Source organism: Acipenser ruthenus, chromosome 2 (assembly GCF_902713425.1).
Source record: "Acipenser ruthenus chromosome 2, fAciRut3.2 maternal haplotype, whole genome shotgun sequence".
Classification (NCBI taxonomy): domain Eukaryota; kingdom Metazoa; phylum Chordata; class Actinopteri; order Acipenseriformes; family Acipenseridae; genus Acipenser; species Acipenser ruthenus.
The window spans coordinates 89977928-90001503 of NC_081190.1; the positions used below are offsets into that span (position 1 = coordinate 89977928).

General features: G+C 42.4%; 1 protein-coding gene across 4 annotated transcripts in view; it reads right to left on the bottom strand.

Moving 5' to 3' along the window:
* Positions 1 to 10416, bottom strand: part of LOC117409382 (polyadenylate-binding protein-interacting protein 2B-like) — a 33155-nt gene extending 22739 nt beyond the window's left edge. The window contains exons 1-2 of one of the 4 annotated variants that reach the window (XM_034015350.3): positions 10224 to 10415; positions 4214 to 4284 (exon numbers count right to left, since the gene is read on the bottom strand). In XM_034015350.3, the coding sequence (XP_033871241.2) occupies positions 4214 to 4220 (7 nt within the window). In that variant the 5' untranslated portion in view covers positions 4221 to 4284; positions 10224 to 10415. Of the gene's footprint in view, positions 1 to 4213; positions 5411 to 10223 lie in introns of those variants that run through there. The other 3 variants (XM_034015348.3, XM_034015351.3, XM_034015347.3) reach the window with 3 other exon arrangements.
* Between the last annotated feature and the right edge of the window lie 13160 nt (positions 10417 to 23576).

The following is a 23576-nucleotide window of genomic DNA, read 5'->3' on the forward strand; positions in this document are numbered from 1 at the left end:
TGCCACAAATCCTCGACAACCCACCTCCACTGGGTAAACCCAGACTCTCCATCCTCGCTGTTCCACTTCAGTGGCTAGTTGAGTAGCCCGCAGTTTCTTCCTCTCATACGACTCATCTACAGCATCCTCCCATGGTACTGTTAACGCTACCAGGTGAACAAGGCGACCACAAGACAATATCTGGTCGAAGGTTAGTGGTGGCAATCTCAAGTGGAAAAACAAGCCATTGACCAACATCTGCCAGCATTTTCCAGTCTCTAGCAGCATCCAGTTGTCCTGGGCGAGGCTTGGTTTAGGGATGGGAATTTTAAATGTTTAAACATACAAACTCTAAAGGAGTGGTTAAATGTTTAACCCTTTGTGGTCAGACCTGGTCCAACATTATTATTTTCCCTTTCCAGTCCAATGTCGGACCCTGTCCGACATCATCAAAAAGACGTAAGAGACAGATCTCTGGTAGTTTTTTCTCCGGAAAAAGCAGAGAAAAACATTCAATGGCCGAGTGAGACTGATAGGAGCCGAGAGAAGACGAAAAAAAGGGGCGTATCTGAGAAATACAGATAGCCCCGGCACCACAGAGATAACACGGCCATAAACAAACAAGATAGCTGCTTCTGCATCCAGCGCCAAAGAATATCACGGACATTTGCAGAGCTTTTTTGAGATGTTATAGTAATAAAATAACGACTTGGATTGCATTATTGAGGAGTTTTTGGTGATAGAACGAGTGATCAGGAGATGATTTATCGGTATGAACTACTATGAAGAAGAGGATGATATGTTAAATATACAGTGAACAAGAGGTGAGGTGGGCTGGAGATGTAGTACTGAGTGTCCTGTTGATATGCAATGCCTTTTAAACCTGTTTTACTGTGAAAAAAAAAAATTTAAAACAGCGCGTCTAAAATAAATTGCGCGTGTGAAAATAAATAGGACCCGACGCGCGCTGAATAAATGGACCGCAAAGGGTTAATAATATGCTAGACGTATAACCGGTCATGTAACAAATGTCACCAAATGTATATTTTTTTGCGCATTAATTTTAGTAATTTATCATCAGTATTTTGTTATCAGTAGTCCGTCATGTATCTGCCTGCTCTGGTGCCACAGTAAGGGTGGATATTATAAAAAGGAACGGGTTTGGCAAGTAGCTTTTCTAATTAGTGCAACAGAAAGATTGACACTTGGGCGGGTTTTATTCTCGGTCGATCCGGCGCTTCATTGGTGCACTGTGTGCGTTTATGTCTGTAGTAGGCGTGGTATGGTATCAATTCCACGGCGGGGTAATAACGTTAATGACAAGCGTTTTTTCTGAGTTTGTTCTATATTTAAAATGGCATCTCTAAACAAAGGAAGTCACGTTTTGAAGTATTCTGAGGAACGAGAAAACCGTGGTATGAAAACAATTATGTCAAACAAAATTGCCGTATAACAAAAGCACAAGTTCAATGTCTCACAAATTGAAATGAAAACATTCAAAATTATGGTGGATGGTGTTACTGATGGCAATAAAAAGCAAAACATCCATAACAACATTTGCTATAGATTTGGCCGAACAGGACGTGATCATGATATCTCGTATGAGGACAGCGAGTGTGAATCATGAATGCAGTAGTTTTGAAATAAATGTAGGATTATCCCAATACTGTGCCGGCCCATAAAACAATAACAGCGAGGCTGGAAAAACTTGTGGCAATGTTTGGGAGGTTTATGTACAGTAGTGCAGTATGTAGAGGAGAGCGGTGTTTGATTCGAGTACTCGGAAATTGTAATGCTCAAGTCCTCGTCTCGAACAATAGACCTCAAAAATCCCACCGCTACTATCAAAGACCGCAAACTTAAATCTCTGGGGCAGACTTTTTAATGTCAGCCACAGTGCTCTTTTAAAATTCCAAAATATTGTGCTATTTTATCCGTGGTAATTATCTTTTCCAGAAAAGCATTTCCAACATTTTTTCAATTGTAAGCAAAACATGCTTTTGCTTTCCTGTAGCCATTTTGCATTAGCGCTGTACAGTGGGTGATGGTCGTCTTTTTTTTTTAAAAAAACATATAAATTTGGGAAAAAAAGTTACTTATAAAATTAAAAGTAAACCACCAACTACAAAAAAAAGGAACAGGTTCTTGTTTTTTTGTTGTTAAATGAATCTTTAAGAAACACACTATTCTAAAATCATTATACTATCCGAAAATGTGTTCAACAATATGTATATGTCATATCTCCACCAGCAACTTTAATTATAACCATAAATACAAACAATTCAATATATACTTTGATTTTTAATTTGTTTGTTTACTTTGTAGTTAAGTCTTTGCTTATTTAGGGTTCGTTTGCTTAAATACTAACCAGGGCTGTCAATATCAGAATGTAATATAAAGAGAGTGTGTGTGTACAAAGATATGGTTTGAACAATGACAGTTAAACGTTCATAAAAATGTACCAAAAGCACATTCCTATATATATTACACATACAGTGGTTTGCAGAAGTATTCACCCCCCTGCAAAGTTTTCACATTTTGTTTGCACCTGAGCATACTCCTCGATGCTTTCATATTAGACTTTACATGTAGAATCTACAAAAACTACTCCACATTGATAAAGTTAAAAAATGCAGATAAAATATAAATAAGTAAGATTTACAGAGAACAGATTAATCTCAGTTGCATAAGTATTCAACCCCTTTTGCTGCTCCAGCTCTAAATCAGCTCAGGTGCAAATGATTTGTTTGAAAGGTCACAAAATTAGTGAAGTGGTTTCAGCCTGTGTGTACTCAAAGTGGTTTAACTTGTAGATCATTTCCCTCAGGTATATAAAGGCTTTCAAGCTGCAACTCACCTAGTGATCCAACAAAGCAACCATGAAGACCAAGGAGCTTTCGAAGCAAGTCAGGGATAAAGTGGCAGAGGCACAGAGCAGGAGAAGGGTACAAGAACTTTTCAAAGGTGCTGATTATCCCTCTCAGCACAGGGAGGTCCAACATTAAGAAGTGGAAGATGCATCATACCACCCAGACACTACCCAGATCAGATCGCCCTCTCAAACTGAGCAGCCGGGCAAGCAGGAAACAGGTTTGGGATGTCACTGAAGCCAATAATGACAGCAAAGTTCTGTGTCCGAGATGATAGTCAGTGTTCACACAATAAGCTGGTCCCTACACAAAGCTAGCCTGTATGGACGGGTGGCAAGAAATAAGCCATTACTCAAAAAGCCTCATTTTAAAGCACGTATGGAATTTGCGAAAAAGCATGTAGATGATACTGCAGACACGTGGAAAAAGGTTTTGTGGTCAGACAAGACAAAAATTGAACTTTTCGGTCTAAATTCCAAGAGTTACGTCTGGTGCAAGCCCAACACTGCACATCACCCAGTCAGCACCATCCCAACTGTCAAGCATGGTGGTGGCAGCATCATGTTATGGGGATGCTTCTCTTCAGCAGAGACTGGGAAGATTGTCAGGATAGAGGGGAGAATGGATGGTGCAAAGTACAGGCGAATCCTTGAGGAAATCCTGTTTGAGTCAGCCAAGACTCTAAAACTGGGGAGGAAATTCACATTTCAGCAGGACAATGACCTGAAGCACAAAGCCAAAGACACGCTGTTGTGGTTAAACAAGAAGAGAATTAAATGTTCTTGAGTGGCCCAGTCAGTCCTGACTTGAATCCAATCAAATTTATGGCAAGACTTGAAGATTGCAGTCCATCGACGATCCCCAACAAACTTATCAAAACTGGAGCAATTTTCCCTTGAAGAATGGGCAAAAATTTCATCATCCTACTGTGCAAAGCTAGTAGAGACCTATCCAAAAAGACTCATAGCAGTAATTGCTGCAAAAATGTGCTTCTACCAAGTACTGACTTAAGGGGCTGAATACTTATGCAACCAGTAAATTCCATTTTGTACATATTCTTTGCAAGTTTTGCTGACTTAACCTCCTCCTCATATAACAGTGTTCACACTACTACTTTGAATAAAAAAAAAATATTGGTAGGGGGTGAATTCTTCTGGAAACCACTGTATATTATATATATATATATATATATATATATATATATATATATATATAATAATAGTGTAACAAAACAGTCAAGATTTTTCTCCAAGACAGTTCTTCCAACAATTAACTTGTAAACTCACTTACTAAAAATAAGGAAGCATCAATATAAAACTGGCCCTAAAATGAATAAATGAAAAAAGGCAGACAGATATACTCACTGCTCATTATCACTGCTGAATCCCTCTGCTGTGGTGGCCGACCTGACCCCTAAAAGTTCCAAATGCTTCTACTGCAGGCAGCTCAAGAGGGGAAAAACAAAACACACAGCTTTGAATGCAGGGGGTCCTTTAAAAATATATATATATATATCAGCTAGGTAAAGGAATGGTTCAATATAACTCTGACCACACAGTGTAAAAAGAAACAGACACTGCCTTGAAGGAGATCAAGTTAAGCATCTAACCTTTTGAGGCAGAAAGAGCATGTTTCACAAAGCACAGTGCAAACACAGCTGCAGCAGGTCAACGTTACGTCTGCCCAAGAGTGTTAATCTGTTGTGTATCTGGAGTTATGCATTGCAGTCGAGCAAGGAATGACTGAAGTATAAGAGATACAGATTAGAGGATGGTTTTACTAAATTCTGCGTGGTCTTAATTTGATACATATAGTTAAACCACGGCCATGTGGTGGCAATGCCCACATGTGTACAATGTTCTGTCCTTATTCCTTTACATCGTTTACTACAGTCGTCAATAATTTTGCCTTCTGTGCGCTCAACTTTACCAGACAAAACAATCATTTAGTCCAGTTTACTTGCATTCCAGAAAGATAGCCAAGTTCTAGCTATAGGGCCTTGTCCCCTGCAAACCTGCTTGCCACTAGTAGGTTACAATTGTGACTTCAGTCGTATATATTTAAGCTTTGTCATAGCTCAGGAAGCTACCCCACCCCCACCGATAGGATTCTACAGGAAACACCTTCAGAGCTGATATTAGTCAAAGAGGCTGGAAAGGTTAACAGCCTTCTTAAATATGAAATCTACCATTTGTATTTCTTTACGAATACAGACTGCACTGTTGTTAAGAATCATGCTTGCGTTGCGTGGGGTCACAGGTTAACACCCAGTCTCTGCCCTGTTACATGTGTATCCTTAGCAACTACAATATAACATACTTATTCTTCATCCACTTGGTGAACTACAATGAGCGATGTTGTGCTTTTGGTCTTGTATCACGACACATACCTCTACTGTGATAGCATACATCATGTAAAGAAAGTAACTTGATGAATCAGTATATCCCTTGTACATATTCCTAATGAAATCCTGGAACAATACAATAATCCTTAAACTTTTAATTATCTTCAGCTTAGCAATTCAACATTTATTAAACACAGAAATCTGAAAAACATTATCGTTAAGCAATGAAATAAAAAGAATAAATAAACTGGGTTTTCACAAAAAAAAAAAAAAAAAAAACTTATTTTGCCATCTAAATCTGAAGCTAAAGGGCTATGCACAGCGGACGCGAACGATACGAGTACATAAAACAACTATAGCTAGTCATGAAAAGAAAAGCAGAAAAGTATCCTTTTGCAGAGAAAAAATGAAATAAAGAAATAGAGTATGGGTACACCACAAACTAAAACAAAGGAAACAGTTTGGGGAATACCACCAGCTTGTTAAGGAGCTAATGTGATTATTATTGGTCAACATTATTAACAAAAAAGCGTCATTTTACAGAAATACAAAACCAGTGTGTGGTGCTCCCCATCACTTTGACTAAAATGAAGGTGAAATAAACAGACCATGAATTTCCAATTGTTCTGCTATTTCTTGTCATGTGGCATCCTTTTTATTGTCTTTATAACCACTGACACTGGCATCATAAAGAATATTATATTTTTCAACTTTAATAATTAAATTCTCATTAATGTCCAATTTTTTTTTCCTTTTTATTTCTGTGATAATCTCTGCGTGAGCGAGACACTGTCTGACAGCCACTTTAACCTTATTTCTGACTGGTCCTTTGCGATGCGAACAGAAATAAAACATATTTATTTGCTCTCTTCATTCACGCTGCTCGCTTCGCTTGTGTTGTGCATTACTCCATTTAAAACAATAGTTTTAATTTTTTGTTTTTTATTCGCTTGCTTCGTTCACATCCGTGTGCGTAGCCCTTTAACATGCAAGCTCATGCCCATTGACACGTTTGATTTGGCATTGTATGCTCCAGAGCTGCGCTTATACTCTGACTTAATACATTTAACATATTTAGCTAAATCTATTTTTTTTGTTAAATCTAGGAAAAAAATAAGCAATTTACATTAAATCTAGGAAAACACACCTGTTAAACCATTTGTGTTTTTTTTTTTTTAAAAAAACACTTGTCGCTCCATACATGGAAGCCGCCATTTTGGCTCTGTTCACTGCAGTTTAAGTGACACACTCACCACTTTAAACATAATTTCTCTGGTTCTACAAGTCCTAGAGTGATCGTCAACGGCTCATTTGAAAGGTAAGAACTTGGAACCGTGGTAAAGTTGGTCTGACATTCGAAACTGCATCACCTAGGCTTTCCAAACCAACTTTAATTTGCAGATGACACAAATAGGAGGAGTGGCAAACACTGTTACAGCAGTAAAGCTCATTCAAAATTATTATTATTATTTGTTTATTTAGCAGATGCCTTTATCCAAGGTGACTTAGAGACTAGGGTGTGTGAACTATGGATCAGCTGCAGAGTCACTTACAATTACGTCTCACCCGAAAGACGGAGCACAAGGAGGTTAAGTGACTTGCTCAGGGTCACACAATGAGTCAGTGGCTGAGGTGGGATTTGAACCGGGGACGTCCTTGTTACAAGGCTGTTTCTTTAATCACTGGACCACACTGCCTCCTATAATGATCTAGACAGCATTCAGAACTTGGCAGACACGTGGCAAATGACATTTAATAGAGAAAAGTGTAAGGTACTGCACGCAGGCAATAAAAATGTGCATTATAAATATCATACGGGAGATACTGAAATCGAAGAAGGAGTCTATGAAAAAGACCTAGGAGTTTATGTTGACTCAGAAATGTCTTCATTTTTTTTTTGACCTGACCAGGGGTCACAAATGGAGATTATATAAAGGGGCATTCAGAACAGAAAATAGGAGGCACTTTTTTTACACAAAGAATTGTGAGGGTCTGGAACCAACTCCACAGTAATGTTGTTGAAGCTGACACCCTGGGATCCTTCAAGAAGCTGCTTGATGAGATTCTGGGATCAATAAGCTACTAACAACCAAACGAGCAAGATGGGCTGAATGGCCTCCTCTCGTTTGTAAACTTTCTTATGTTGTTAATGTAGAGCTGGACACGTGAATCTATACTACAACCTTTGCTTCCACTGTGAATCCTATAAACAATTTGTGAAAATCAATACAATATTCCATATATGTGCATATGCACCGATAGCAAACAGGGTTCATTACATACGCTGTAAATCAGCAGCCGTATCACTTAGGGTTTCCAAACCAACTTCAATGTAGAGCTGGACACTTGTGAATCTACACACGACTTTTGCTTCCACTCTGAATCCTATAAACAATGTGTGAAAATCAATACAATATCACATATGGGCATATAGTAAGCATGCATGAATAATTAAGCTTTATATTGAAAGCCATGCCACCTAGACTGTTAATAATAAACACCAATCTTTGCTTTGAAACTGCATTAATTTCATTTAACTAAACACAACTTGTGTATATGTATTTGTATTTATTGTACTAGATTGTAAGTTGAAAACATGTATCATAGGTTTCTGCAAGCTTGTCTGTGGCGCTGAAAGAACTGCTCTGCGTAAACGTATCATTCATAGCGCAACGGAACCTGTAAGAAAATCTAAATTAAAATAAACTGATTGTAACAAATTTTAAAAAAAGGATCTGAAGAAAGATCAGACAGAAGAAATAGCTATTTTGTGTTTCGCCTTCCAGGCAGTTTTGTGCTAGTCCGGCTTTTTCCCCACTCCCTTGGGAATGGATAACTAAAAATGTTCCAGCACGGACTGGTACTGCCTAAAAAATCTTAACATATGTTCTATTAAACGAAACACACACAGACAAACCACTGATAGTACAGGAGAGTGGAGGCAACCAGGGTTTTTTTTAGGGCTCAATATCTCAGTTGCTGCTATCTATTACCGGATGCTCTTGTCCACCCACCCTGCATCACTAAATACAGTTCAGTTCCTTTTCCTTGAATCTCTCACCAACCCTTGGAGTCCATCCGCCTAACTAGTCAACTTTATTTGGAGGCGCAACAGTCTAGGTGATATGGTTTTCAATATAAAGATTAATTATTCAGGCATGCTTACTATATACGCTTATAGGATATTGTATTGATTTTCACAAATTACTTACAGGAGTCACAGTTAAAGAAAAGGTTGTGAATATATTCACAACTGATCAGCTTCCAAATAAAGTTGGTTTGAACAGTCTAGGTGATATAGAAAATGAATAAATATAATAATTGTTGTACCTATTGCCTGGCTGTACACGAAAACGGTGATGTATGCATTTGATTTATTAAACACTACTGTACTCTTTTTGCATTATATTTTCCCTTCTCATATATATATATATATATATATATATATATATATATATATATATATATATATATATATATATATATAAAATGTGTAGTCATAAAACACTGGTCAAGAAGAAATTCACTTCCTGCCTTCGAGATTACATCAGCAAAACCTAAAGTTAATTATATATTTCCAGGTTCTAATATGGCCTTGGGTACTTACTCATAGTCCTACAGTGACTGTCGGTAGTTTTAAGTTTTCTACAGTACTTACAAACCACAGCCTAACCCTTTAGGTACAAGGGACATTTTTCCCTGAAATGAGGTGCAGGAAACATGATTACGGTCCGAACTGGTCATACAAATTGTCAATTTCCTCGTGATACTCTCAAAATGTATTCTAAGAAGAAACTGTTTGAACAACCGCTCAATTCCCTGTGTACCTACGGGTAAAGGAGGGCTAGTGAAAAACGCTGTACTTACTGCGCTAGCAACGTAGTGTCTATTGTTCAAACAAGGTGGTCAATTAAAAACGAGTCAGAGTTGTGTAATTTCCACAAGACGCCACCTGGTGATAAACTATGACGAGACAGCCCAATTCGATGCTGTCTTTTCGTAAAGTTTGGAGAATTCAAATGAATACAGTCACTCGCACACGTTGTGTGCTACCAGAGAAAATATGTTCCACAAACCCTCTCAAAAGGACAGGTAGCTTTCAAACCCTTTAATTAAACACTGGAATTATGTAACACGTGCACGGTTACCCCAGAAGTGTTTATTTACAGATAAATCCGCATCAAGGTTACGTATCAAATATTTAACCTAAAAATGTCATAGAACTAATGACCATGCTGCCATTTGTCAGCCACATAACTAGACACACGGGCCTTGTTAACACATACACACTATATATACATAGTGTGTGTCTTTTTATTATTCAGCTACACTCAGAAAACGTTAAGTTTACCAAACCATTTTAAGAACAAAACTCAAACACAGCACATATAAATATTAAAAAAAGGTTAGCGCAACCACACTCCGACACAGATAATGGTAACACGGTATGCTATCTATTTATCTATCGATCTATAGATGATATAGCACGTTACACAAACAAAACTTTTTTTTTACAATGCTGATCACGACTGAAATAATAATAATAATAATAATAATAATAATAATAATAATAATATGCATTAACTTATAGGCGTGCAGTAACCGTTTGATTTGTTGTTTTCTCTGTTAAAATACAAGCAAGCTGCTCATGGTCGTCTTAAGAGTACACTCGCTACACAAACATATATCCACCATGACCAGGACTCCAGGCTATATTTCAGTGTGTCATCCACACTTTTTAAACGATTAAAATAAATAAATACATACATACATAGATACTTTTTAAATAAAGTATTTTACGCGCTGTTAAACCCAGGTGGGACTATCATGTTTGAGCAAACCAAACAGAAATTTCTAAACTTTAGTATTTCTTGTCATTTACTGAAAGACTATTTCATTTACCTCCTCCTAACAAGCCTGGTCAGGTACGGGATAACATTTTTTAGAAACGAGTCGTAATGCTACAAAATGTCTCCGTGCTCCCCCCACCCTCCTCAATGGTCTTGCAACTCAAACAAATGCAAACTCACCTTAAAAAAAAAAAAAAAAAAATCACCGAATATACCAACCACCAGCACACAAAAAAAGGAATCCTTTGAATAATCTACTGCTACAACAGTCCGATCACTTCAACTTCCAAATTAAAAAAAAAAAAACCAAAATCGCTTTCACTGCTACCTACAACCGCACACAGCATGCCAGCATTGCCAGGACCAGCCCCCTCAGAATAGCAATAGACAGGGCGGCCGCCACTCAAACCACACAGTCCAATCAACACCTCAGAATACGCATATCCTCCCGCCTAGCTCCTAATTGTCCACTTTATTGGTTGCCGAGAGTGTCAGTTAATCTGCTCTTACGTTATCTGCAGGTTGGCCCGGAGCTCACCCTACCCCCTCACACATAACTAGCGCGCCCTGCACGGCCATTGGATAAATGACGGTCTTTCCTGCGCCTCTCGGTTTTTTCAGAGGCTGAACAGTCTCTTATCGGCTTGAGCCAGCATTCCTTTTTAGCTTCGTGTTAGGCAATGAGAATCAGGTTGGGGCGAATGTGGCAGGGCTCAAATTGATGTTTGTAGAATCAGTCCATCCAAAGATCATTATTATTATTTATTATTTATTTCTTAGCAAACGCACTTATACAGGGCGACTTACAGTTGTTACAAGATACCACATTATTTTTACATACAATTACCCATTTATACAGTTGGGTTTTTACTGGAGCAATCTAAGTAAAGTACCTTGCTCAATTATTGATTTTCATTACATGAGAGTAGATGTTAAAACTTCATGCTGATTTGAACTCACTATTATCTGCTGTATTATTGAATTGTGGTTTGTCACACTTATACTTTGCCTGAACAAAAGTTATTGTATTTCTTGCTCTTATTGTATTACTTGTATCGTAACACTTGAAATGTATTTGCTTACGATTGTAAGTCGCCCTGGATAAGGGCGTCTGCTAAGAAATAAATAATAATAATAATAAAAATAATAATAACTCGGCTCTCGCCAAGATAAGCACCAACTAAGACGTAGCTTTACAGTAAACTAATGTGATCCATCTGTGTCTCCATCCATTTGCGCTTCCTTCCATATGATGATATAGATATCCTTCTATCTGGTGTTGATGGCTAAAGTGTAATGCTGGCTCCAGGGATCAGCTTATTGCCTCCCTAGCGCATCAGCACACACAACGGCTGCGATGCAGGTTCCGGGGATCAACCACAGTGCGGTCTCCCCAGCGCATCAGCATGACAACCGTCTGGATTGAGCCAAGTAGGGTACATCTCTGGGGTCTTCGAGTGGGCACCTTCCATACTTGATGTTTCGTCGACTAGCCCACAACACCTCAAGAGAGCTCAACGGTGATTCTGGCGTCCCAGCATCAACCCCCTCCATCCCCCACTCAACTCAGCCCAGCTTACTTACCCGTACATGAGAGTTTCTTTCTTTCTATTGTGCTTGAGATCCCCAGCCAGAATCTTTCTGTCTCAACCACAGCCAGTTGCTGCTCCAGATAAGTTCTTCACTGTGCGACGCAACTCTTGGACACTGAATCCGACGTCTCTGAGAAACCGGGTTGTAGAGTGTGCCACAAATCCTCGACAACCCACCTCCACTGGGTAAACCCGGACTCTCCATCCTCGCTGTTCCACTTCAGTGGCTAGTTGAGCATACCGCAGTTTCTTCCTCTCATACGCCTCATCTACAGCATCCTCCCATGGCTCTGTTAACTCTACCAGGTGGACAAGGCGTGTTGATCCAGACCACAAGACAATATCTGGCCGAAGGTTAGTGGTGGCAATCTCAAGTGGAAAAATAAGCCGTTGACCAACATCTGCCAGCATTTTCCAGTCTCTAGCAGCTTCCAGTTGTCCTGGGCGAGGATTGGATTTAACACCTTTTCTTGGTGGTTGCTCTCCTGGGCGGAGGAATGTTGTCTTTTGTGTGTAATGTTTTGATGGAACAGGTGGCAACTTATTGGTCATGTTACGCTTGTCTTCCAATGCTAATGCCAAACATTGCAGCACCTGGTCATGGCACCAAGTAAACCGTCCTTGGCTAAGAGCCACCTTACATCCTGTCAAAATGTGTCTTAATGTTGCAGGTGATGAACACAAAGGACATGAGGGATCCTCTCCTGCCCAGAGGTTTAGGTTCTGTGGTGATGGGAGAACATCATATGTTGACCTGATAAGGAAACTGATCATGCTCTGTTCCATTGACCATAGGTCTTGCCAGCCAATCTTGCGTTGTTCCACACTCTCCCATCTCATTCATTCTCCCTGCTTGGCCTGGGAAATGGCCTTTATGCACCTCATCCTCTCCTCCTGCTTTTGCACCTCGTTGACTACCAGCTTCCTCCGTTGAGCTGGGGCTGCCTTGTGCCATGTAGGAGGAGCTGCACTGAGACCAAGACCCCCTCTTCCATGCTGAACTTGCCTCATGATATCATCAATTCGAAGGGCAGCCTTTGCATCCTCCACAGCTTTCTTTGCCGCCCACTTTCTTCCAGTTTTCAACACAGGTGCTGCCTCCCTTACGCATTTGTCGTGTGACTCTACTAATGTCATTTCCAGTCTGGCCTTGGTGCACTTAAACTCCTCGGTTAGAGCGGAGACTGGTAGCTGTAGTATTCTTTTACCATAAAGTCCCACTCTGCTGAGGCAGCGTGGAACTCCCAACCATTTCCTGATGTAGGAACTGATTAAAGCTTCCAGCTTCTCTACTATTGTCAAAGAAACCTCATACACAGTCAGTGGCCACAGCAACCTCGGCAGTAGACCAAACTGAAAGCACCAGAGTTTCAGTTTGCCCAGTAAAGCGCTGCTGTCTATGCTCTTCCACTGCTTGTTGTCTCACTTCTCCCACACGAACTGTGTCCTTTAGGTCCCCGTCGTACCATCTCCCAAGACTCTTCACTGGCTTCTCCAACACTGTTGGTTTTGCCTCACCATTAATGAAGAACGTTTTATCTACTACTTAACCTTTAATTATAGAGATGCTCCTTGATTTAGTGGGCTTGAATTGCATTCATGCCCATTCAATGTTATTGGTTAATTTGCCCAATAACCGATTAGTGCAGGCTACTGTTGTAGTCATGGTTGTCATGTCATCCATGTATGCTCGAATTGGTGGTAGTCGCATTCCAGAAGCCAAGCGCTCTCCTCCCACTACCCATTTTGATGTCTTAATGATTACTTCCATTGCCATGGTAAAAGCCAGTGGAGAAATGGTGCATCCTGCCATTGTCGCATCGCGTCTGGTGAGTAGAGGCCTTAATACTAGAAACACTAAAGGTGGTAGCGTAATCGGTATTTTCATCTAAGAAACATGTTCCCTTACTTTATGCGTAAAAACGGAATGAACTTGCTCTTCAGTTTTAGTTGCCTACCATATATATATATATATATATATATATATATATATATATATATATATATATATATATATATATATACACACACACACACACATACCAGCACTAAAAGATTGTTTCTTTCAAAGTAGGGGTATCAAATAAATACCTTCCAGTGGTGAAACCACGGAAAGAAAAAAAGACGGCAACTCCCATTAACAAAATCCAGATCCTTAGCACATGTTAATAAAACAAACTTTATTCTTACATCGTCGGATCAAAATAGTATTTTACTAATGCGTTTCGACAAACATCTTGGTATCCTTCAAGAAGCTGCTTGATAAGATTCTGGGATCAATAAGCTACTAACAACCAAACGAGCAAGATGGGCCGAATGGCCTCCTCTTGTTTGTAAACTTTCTTATGTTCTAACATGTCTTCATCAGAGTAAGCGGTAAAGAGGTGCATCTCAGGCATTTTATACATACCGCACCTGACTGCAATAGTTAATCATTAGTAATTAAACACAGAGTCTTAGTGAGTTTACTGAAATATTCAATGACATCAATTAAAGTATGTAATATAATAGAAGAGTATCATTAGTATTTTACATCTTAGTTGAAGTTCTACAATTAGGTCACATATACATTCAATATATTAGATTCCCAGTTCATTTACAAATATCTCATTTAAATAAATCTGGTTACAATCAATAAACACACTTAATAAACAATCATCGAAATACAACAGAATAATATTGTCAGTTAATCACATATAACATTCATTTATTACTATAGGTTAAACCCTTAGTTTTATAGATATAGACTATCTCGTCTTTTTTTAATTCATCTGGTTCACTCGTTTAAAATGTAACATCATATATAGTTTTCAGATTTCATAAACAATTTACATGATCAAGATATAACAAAGTTAATCACATCTGTATTGTACTATGTATGACCATTGCATATTGAAAAGAAAAAGGCAATGTTGCGTTGTTAAACAAGTTTTGTAAAGTAAATATCCACACATTACAGGTATTAAAATGGAACAATTAACAGTTTTAAATAAGACGACACAGGTTAACATCCTCATTGAGTCCCAATGGTTCCAATGTCCGTAAAGTAAATATCCAGTATGCCTCTCTTCACAAAAGAATGTTGACCCCCACGAATCTTAGTGAGTGTGGAGAACATCCATGTCCAGCTGTAACGCAGTGTTTGGCCATAGCATAATCCTGGTGACGGGTTCTTATAGCAGCTTTGTGTTCTGCAATCCGTATTTGTAATGTTCTTTTTGTTTGTCCAGTATACACAAGTCCACAGGGGCAGATCAGCATGTATATCACACCACTGGTGTTGCAATTGATAAAACCCCGGATTTAATTTTTTTTTTTACCTGATCTCGAGTGGGATATACATTTTCTATTGGTAGTGTTTGAACAATGTACTCAGTGACCACATTTATGGTTATCATTAAGAGGATTTTTAGATAGCCAAGTTTGTGAAAGTTCTACTTTAGGGCTAAATGAGTGTACAAATACATCCTTTACATCCTTTATATTCCTTTCACGTTTAAATGCTATCCAGGGAGTTTTTTCTTGTACTATTTTCTTAAGGCAGGGGTGCTCAAAGCTGGCTCTTCCACTCCTGGTCTTTGTTCCAACCCTGTTCTAAATTGTTTAACTGAACAAATTAAACCTCCATCCAGACCCTGATGCAGTTCATGACGTCATTGTAGCTGTTAAACCTGGAGTGGAATAGCCCTCCAGGACTGTGATTGGACACTCCTGCTATAAGGGAACGATCACTACTCAAAATATGCCAGTGTTTAAAGATTATCTGTTTGATATCATTCGATAAATAATTGAATTCATTTGAAAAACAGATTGTATTAGTATTATTTAGATTGGGCGTTTTCTTTTTGAGAAGCGAGTTCCTGTCAATCAAATTAACTTACTGTTTTTTTCAAGATACGATCTTCATTTCCTCGCATATTAAATTTTGAATACATTTCCTCCGATTTAGCAATATATTGATCTTCTGTGCAACTATTTCGTTGTATACGTAAAAATGGTCAAAGAACATGGCGGTTGACTATTTGCTAGTAATAGAGTATTACGGTCTGTCGATTTACTGAAAAGCGTGATATGCAACGTATACGTACTCTTATAGATTAATAAATCCCAAAATTTATTTTTTTTGTATATCTGATTCACATTTAAGATATAAATTGCTATCAACTGCATTAATATACATTACAAATTATTCAAGTTGTGAATTGGATCCTGACCATATCAGTAGTATATCATCGATGTATCTTTTCCATAGAGAAATAAGTGGCAAAAAGACATTATCATCGCTAAAGCTACAATTGTACTTCACAACATCCCATCTACATGTCGGGGCGAATGTTGCTCCCATTGCTGTACCTCTTGTTTGTAAGAAATATTGACCTTTGAAAACAAAATAATTAGATTTTAAACATAGTTCCAATAATTCAATAATAAAGTCCGAAGGAGAAACATTTCCATCTATAGATCTAGAGTTTAGATAAAAAGTAACAGCTTCAAATCCACCTGTGTGTGGAATGTTGGTGTACAGGTAGTACAGGTTAGTTACGTCCAGCGATGCGAGGATATGATCAGGTTCAATTTTTACTTTTCAATTCAGTACATCACGTGTATCTAAAAGACGTGAAGGCAATTTATAAACATACGGTTGTAAGAAGAAATCAATATATTGACAAAAAGGTTCAATTACAGAGCCAATTCCTGATACAGCGATTGCAGTTGATAGCGATTTTGAGTAAACCGACAGACCGTAATACTCTCTTGCTAGCAAATAGTCAACACCCATGTCCTTTGATAAGAAATATACTGAGTGTCCAATTTTTACGTATAAAACAAAATTGTTGCACAGAAGATCAATGTGTATAAACTTAGTCTAACATACATATGGAGAGACAGGGTGCTTCCATAATATCCCCAAATTCTAAAACTTAGCATGTTTCATCACAATTGGACAAGCAGATCTCTAATCAATTCAAAAATCTAACTCATTACATACGTGAGGGCAGACTAGTGATCATCTCCATTGCTGTAAAACAAGAAATGTCTACGGCAACTCAGCTGTGCAGATGCCCCACTATGGGTATGTTAATGGAAATAAATGTTTGCGTAAATAAAGTTTTATAGAAACTCATTGTAGTAGTTACGTTACTTTTGTGGCGCGTATACGTTGCATATTCTTAATAAATACAACATTTGTAAAATTTCTTTCTTGCAAACATTGTGTTTTATAGCATACCCCCTGGCGTGGATATGCACCCTCAGTGGAGGTACAATAACTCTTTATCCTCTAATCATGGCCAGTAAATAGCATTATGCTACCCCTGCAATACCTAACACTAGGTGGTGCCAGACCCCTACATATGGTCCCATTTCCTGTCAGTTTAAAAAAATTAAAATCCATATGATAAATACATTGCAAGAAAAGATAACAATTAAAAAAAAAGAAAACTAGACATCTAGACATGGATTATGACTGTTGCATTTCAGTTGTACAGACAGACATAACAAACTAAGAAAAGGGAGCTTCTAAAGCTGAGGGAACACAAAGCCACTTTTTCAGGAAATGTCTTGAAACCTGGTTCCAGGTTTGAGGCAATTTTGCTGTATTAAACCCCAAGTCTCCCCGGGTGTGCCATGCAGTGGCCTGAAACCGGCAGTGAAATAGCTTGGGGATCATCCGAATTTATAACATGCACAGAATAGGTTAGGCAACTCCTGCCCCAGAGTGCCATTCCTTAGGAAATAACAGTTCAAAGTATTTTGGACTTGGTCAGTTCAATTGGTTTGATTTCATAAGACAATAGTTGGAGCAGAGACCTGTACTGGTTGTGCTGACGCTCACTACCACTGCACTATAGGATCTACGGTAGCCAATAGCAGTTGAGCACTAAGGGGTTGATTCAGTCAACCTATACCTCTCCTGGATAAGCCACAGCTTGATTTACTGCAGCAGGAAACCCCCCTGGATTGCATTAACCACCCATCCGTGGTCCTCTTGGGTTTACCACTAAAAATAAATGGTTGATGAAATTAAGGGTGATTCTTTAAGCTTGCATTTGCTATTACTGGTACAGGTATCATACGGCACGGTCTGTTTTATTTCGGGATCCTGCAGTATAACTGGGACAAACCTTTTCATAGACAATGGATACCCTCTGGCTCATTATTGTATAATATGTTGAGCTTCCTTCCATATCTTCATAAGAATGTTCCTGTAAAAAAAGCAATACAAATAAGCAATATATCATCAGTAGCATTCCGACTCAAATAGCATTCCCAGTCAAATAAAGTACAGTAGCATTACTTTGAAATAAAGGAGTGAAATGATGTCTTCTAAATGATTGCTGGTCAGAAGGTGAGTGTCATATTTAGTTACACGCCAGAACTAGAAATACATTTTAGCATTCAAAAAGCAATTAACCATTTGTCAGCACATGTACAGTGAACAGAGAACCTGGGATATTGGGTGCAGGTAAGAAATAAGAAATAAAACCCTCCGTACCGTATATTAACTAGGAATATTTAAAACTCCTGTAACTTCTAGCTCCTTGTGGCAGGATGGCTTGCAGTGGTGAGGTGTGGTGATGTCACAGACCAGAAACACAGACACACAGCAGCTGCGGTTTAAAACCGAGACGCGACAGCGCTCGATTTCTTTATTAAATAATAATGAAAATAAAAGAGTTAAACAAAACCCACACACAAAACAAACGGGCACAAAGGCCAAACAAAACAGTAAACAAACACAAACGGGACGAAACGGACAAACAAGTATCGTGCTGAATCAATAGCAATTGTTTATGTTTCGCTTCTCCTACCTATCTCCCCGTACCTCCTCTCTGTACACCCAGAAACCCCGACTGAGTGACAATGTGCGTCTTTTATGCAGTTGTACCAAGACTCGATTGCTAATCAATCATTCAATTAGAATCTCGGTACAACTGCACATGGATTAATTACGTGTCCTTCTGAAGTGATGTGCAACCCTCGTGGCTAAATACAAATATACATTTTATCATTTTATATTATATCCCGTGTACCAATGACTATACACCAACATTAACACACCACATGCAACATATAAACAAACAATACACACAAGGCGGGGTCACACTGCCACATATCTCCCCCCTTGTGCGCAGCACACATGGCCTTAAAAGGCCACCTCCCCCCTTAGTCCCAAAGTCCAGGTCATTGTCCCGGCCCAGGAACAGGGGCACCAATATGTCCAGGGGGCGGCCATAGTGGGATATCCTCCTCCCAACCCTGTTTTGCAGCCAGCAGCTCCCTCTTCTGGGGCTCTGGCCACAAATGTTCCGGCAGCGAAATTGCGGCAGGGGAAGGTGGTCTCTGGACCTCTCCCCCCTTCTTCGTAGCCGGCAGCTCCCCTTGGTGGGGCTCCAGCCACCCTAACTCCAGCAGCAAAATTGCTGCGGGGGGAGGTGGTCTCCTGACTTCTCCCCCCTTCTTCATGGCCGGCAGCTCCCCTCCGTGGGGCTCCGACCACAATTTCTCCTGCCATGAAAGTGTGGCTGGGGAAGCTGGTCTCCTGACCTCCCCCCCCTTCTTCGTGGCCGGCAGCTCCCCTTCATGGGGCTCCAGCCACAGTATTTCCTGCCGCATGGCAGGACTGGTAGCGACCCCAGGCAAAGCAGGACCCTCGGGAGGCGACGGCAGCAGCTGCGGACCCTCGGGAGGTGACGGCAGCGGACCCTCGGGAGGCGACGGCAGCAGCTGCGGACCCTCGGGAGGCGACGGCAGCAGCAGCGGACCCTCGGTAGGCGACGGCAGCAGCAGCGGACCCTCGGGAGGCGACGGCAGCAGCAGCGGACCCTCGGGAGGCGACGGCAGCAGCAGCGGACCCTATGGAGGCGACGGCAGCAGCAGCAGCGGCAGACCCTCGGGAGGCGACGGCAGCAGCGGCGGACCCTCGGAAGGCGACGGCAGCAGCAGCAGCGGCGGACCCTCGGGAGGCGACGGCAGCAGCAGCGGCGGACCCTCGGGAGGCGACGGCAGCAGCAGCGGCGGACCCTCGGGAGGTGACGGCAGCAGCGGACCCTCAGAAGGCGAACTCAGGAGGGGAGCCCCTGGCCATGGAGGCGGCAGCGGGAGCTCCACTTCTCACTGGTGGCTCTCCAGGCGATGCGGAACCACAGGCAGCCCCAGGCGATGCGGAGCCACAGGCAGCCCCAGGCAATGTGGAGCCACAGGCAGCCCCAGGCGATGAGGAGCCACAGGCAGCCCCAGGCGATGCGGAGCCACAGGCAGCCCCAGGCGATGCATGGCAGGCATCCTTGGGCGGTGCGAGGTAGGCATTCTTGGGCAGTGCGAAGCAGGCATCCTTGGGCAGAGCGAGGCAGGGCAGGAGCAGTCCTTCCCATGACGGTGGAGGTGGAACCAGGAGGTATTCACCCTCTGCTGGTGGAGGTGGGAGGGGCAAGCAGTCCTCCCACGGCAGTTGAGGCGGAACCAGCAGGTATTCACCCTCTGCTGGTGGAGGTGGGAGGGTCAAACAGTCCTCCCATGGCGGTGGGGACGGAACTAGCAGGTATTCACCCTCTGCTAGTGGAGGTGGGAGTGGAAAGCTGTCCTCCCACGACGCTTGAGACGGAACCAGCAGGCATTCACCCTCTGCTGGTGGAGGTGGGAGGGGCAAGCAATCCTCCCACGGCGGCTGAGGTGGAACCAGCAGGCATTCACCCTCTGCTGGTGGAGATGGGAGCGGCAAGCTGTTCTCCCACGGTGGTGGAGACAGAGACAGCTCCTGCTGCTCTGCTCCTGGCTGTGGAGACAGAGGCAGTTCCTGCTGCTCTGCTCCTGGTGGTGGAGACAGAGGCAGCTCCTGCTGCTCTGCACCTAGTGGTGGAGATGTTGGAGACAGAGGCAGCTCCTGCTGCTCTGCTCCTGGTGGTAGTGGAGACAGAGGCAGCTCCTGCTGCTCTGCTCCTGGTGGTAGTGGAGACAGAGGCAGCTCCTGCTGCTCTGCTCCTGGTGGTGGTGGAGACAGAGGCAGCTCCTGCTGCTCTGCACCTAGCGGTGGAGATGTTGGAGACAGAGGCAGCTAGTGGTGCTCTTCTCCTGGCTGTGGAGACAGAGGCAGCTCCTGCTGCTCTGCTCCTGGTGGTGGAAGCGATGGAGGTGGCGGAGACAGAGGTAGCTCCCGCTGCTCTGCTCCTGGCGGTGGAGGTGGCGAAGACAGAGGCAGCTCCCACTCAGGCGTAGGACATTCGGGCTCCTCCCAGTACTGGGAGGGGCAGATAGCCACGGTGTGGCCATACTCTCCACAGCCGGGGCACAATTCCGCCGCGAGGCGCCTTGCAACTGCCTCCCAGCCATCGTCCCAGACCTTCCCTTTTCCCTCTCCCGCTGGCTCTGGATACCTCGGCGGGGCTTCTTCCTCGGGAGACGGCAGTGATGGCTCCTCCCCTTTGGGCGCTGGAGATGGCAGTGGTGGCTCCTCTCCTTCGGGCGCTGGAGACGGCAGCAGGGCTTCTCCCTTTTTCCCTGGAGATGGTGGGACCCCTCCCATGTCCACAGCCAGGTAACTGAGCACCATGGTTGCAATGTCTGGGAGGGACACTCCCAGCGCTTCCCATCTCGGGCCCACAGAAGGTTGATCACTGCAGGGAGGGCTTCCTCATAATCCCTCCCCAGCTCCACCAGCCAGTCCCAAACTCCCTCAGAGGAGAGTGCACTCGTCCTCTTTGGAGGATGCAGGTCCTCCCTCACCCTTGCTGGACGCTCTGGCTCCTCCTTCTCCTGCCATGGAGGGGGTTGGTCGGGTGCTATGTGCGCAACCTCGCCAATAGCAGGTGAGACAGACGTCCAGCGTGGTCGAGATGCAATGGGACCTGCGACCGGCCCCACGCTGCTGTTGCTGCTGCTTCCTCCGCCCGCTTCTTCCCATCTTCTTCCTTATTTTATTTATTTTATTATTCCCCCCCCCCCAAAAAAAACAAATTATTTTCTTTTTTCCCTTTTTTCTTCCTTCCCTTTTTCTTCACAAAAACTTTTTTTTCTCTTTTTCTTCTCAGAACTCACTTTTTTTCTCTTTTTTTTCTCTCCTCCACACACAACTCTCCGGTCTGACTTCTGGAGGTGCTGTAGTCCCACTTCCAGACACCAACTGTGGCAGGATGGCTTGCAGTGGTGAGGTGTGGTGACGTCACAGACGAGAAACACAGACACACAGCAGCTGCGGGTTAAAACCGAGACGCGAAAGCGCTCGGTTTCTTTATTAAATAATAATGAAAATAAAAGAGTTAAACAAAACCCACACACAAAACAAACGGGCACAAAGGCCAAACAAAACAGTAAACAAACACAAACGGGACGAAACGGACAAACAAGTATTGTGCTGAATCAATAGCAATTGTTTATGTTTCGCTTCTCTCTATCTCCCCGTACCTCCTCTCTGTACACCCAAAAACCCCAACTGAGTGACAATGTGCGTCTTTTATGCCGTTGTACCGAGACTCGATTGCTAATCAATCATTCAATTAGAATCTCGGTACAACTGCACATGGATTAATTACGTGTCCTTCCCCATGCTCACATAGTATTATATTTTAATCAGCACGTGAAGTGATGTGCAACCCTCGTGGCTAAATACAAATATACATTTTATCACTCGTGCTACGCAGACCCATTTATATCCCATGTACCAATGACTATACACCAACATTTAACACACTACATGCAACATATAAACAAACAATACACACAAGGCGGGGTCACACTGCCACACTCCTTGAAAACCAAGGACCACTATCTACTGAAAAGGAGACACCAAAACTGAAAAAATAAAATGTATGTGCCAAAAATGATCTTAGTTAGCAGTTTGTAAATAACGTCTTTCACTTCTTTGAGTGAAATTTATACTTAAAGTTTGGGAGGAGGGGCAGGCCCCTGCCTTGCCTTCAACTATAACATCCCAGGTTATCCTCCTCGGTCCAGATGTCCAGCAAGCTCCGGTAGTCACATCTAGGACCACTACAGGTATCCAGCAGGCCCCCTCAGTGGTTCCTTTTTTTGTCTAATTCAGGTGTCCAGCAGGCCCCTGCAGCCACTCTGGCCGTTGTGAGCGTCCAACAGGCCCCCACAGCGGTTCCTTCGCTGTCCAATGCAGGTGTTCAGCAAGAACCTGCATTCTTTTCTTCTGGCTTTCCAATTTTGGGTGTCCAGCAGGCCTCCACAGCCCCTTCCTATTCTTTGTCTCTCACGGGTGTCCAGCTGGCCCCCTCCTTTCTGTCCAATCGTTCCTCTATCCCAGCATTCCCATCACCGGCTTACGCAGGCATCCAGCCAACTCCTGCTCCTTCCTCCTTCACAGGCTTGCAAGAGGCCCCTGCTTTTCTTCTTTCTATGCCGGGTTCCCAGCAAGCTCACACAGCAGGCTCCTCACTCCCATCTCAGCTGGGCACAGCTCAATTTTCCTGTTCTTTCCCCACAGCTATGGGCGTCCAGCAGGCCCCCATAATTGCACCCTCCTCTTACCCTCCCTCAGCAGTTAGAGCTCCCCAGGTTCCCCCAGCAAGTTCCAGTTTTTCTTTAAACAATGCTGTTGCCTTGCCTCCTCCTGAAAAATCTCTGATCTTCAACCCCATGCTTGTCTCCCTTTCCCTGCGCCACCAGATTCTAGCAGTTGCAGATATTAACTTGGTTTCCCGCCTTACAAACACCCTAGATTCAGCCAGTATCAGGGTGGTTCAGTGCACAGATAGTTACCCTCTGACCCGCCAAAACTCACCATTTCTGAATTTATCCTAGCTTTCAGCCATTTTAGAGATATCATCTGTGAATTTTATCCTGACTGGCACCGTGAGCTGGATGATTACACATCAATTATTCTAGACCTTTCTGTTAGATTCAGAGGATCACACTTCTTCGAATACCATAAAGACTTTTCTGCCAAAGCCGCTGCTCATCTCCAGCAATGGAACCAAAG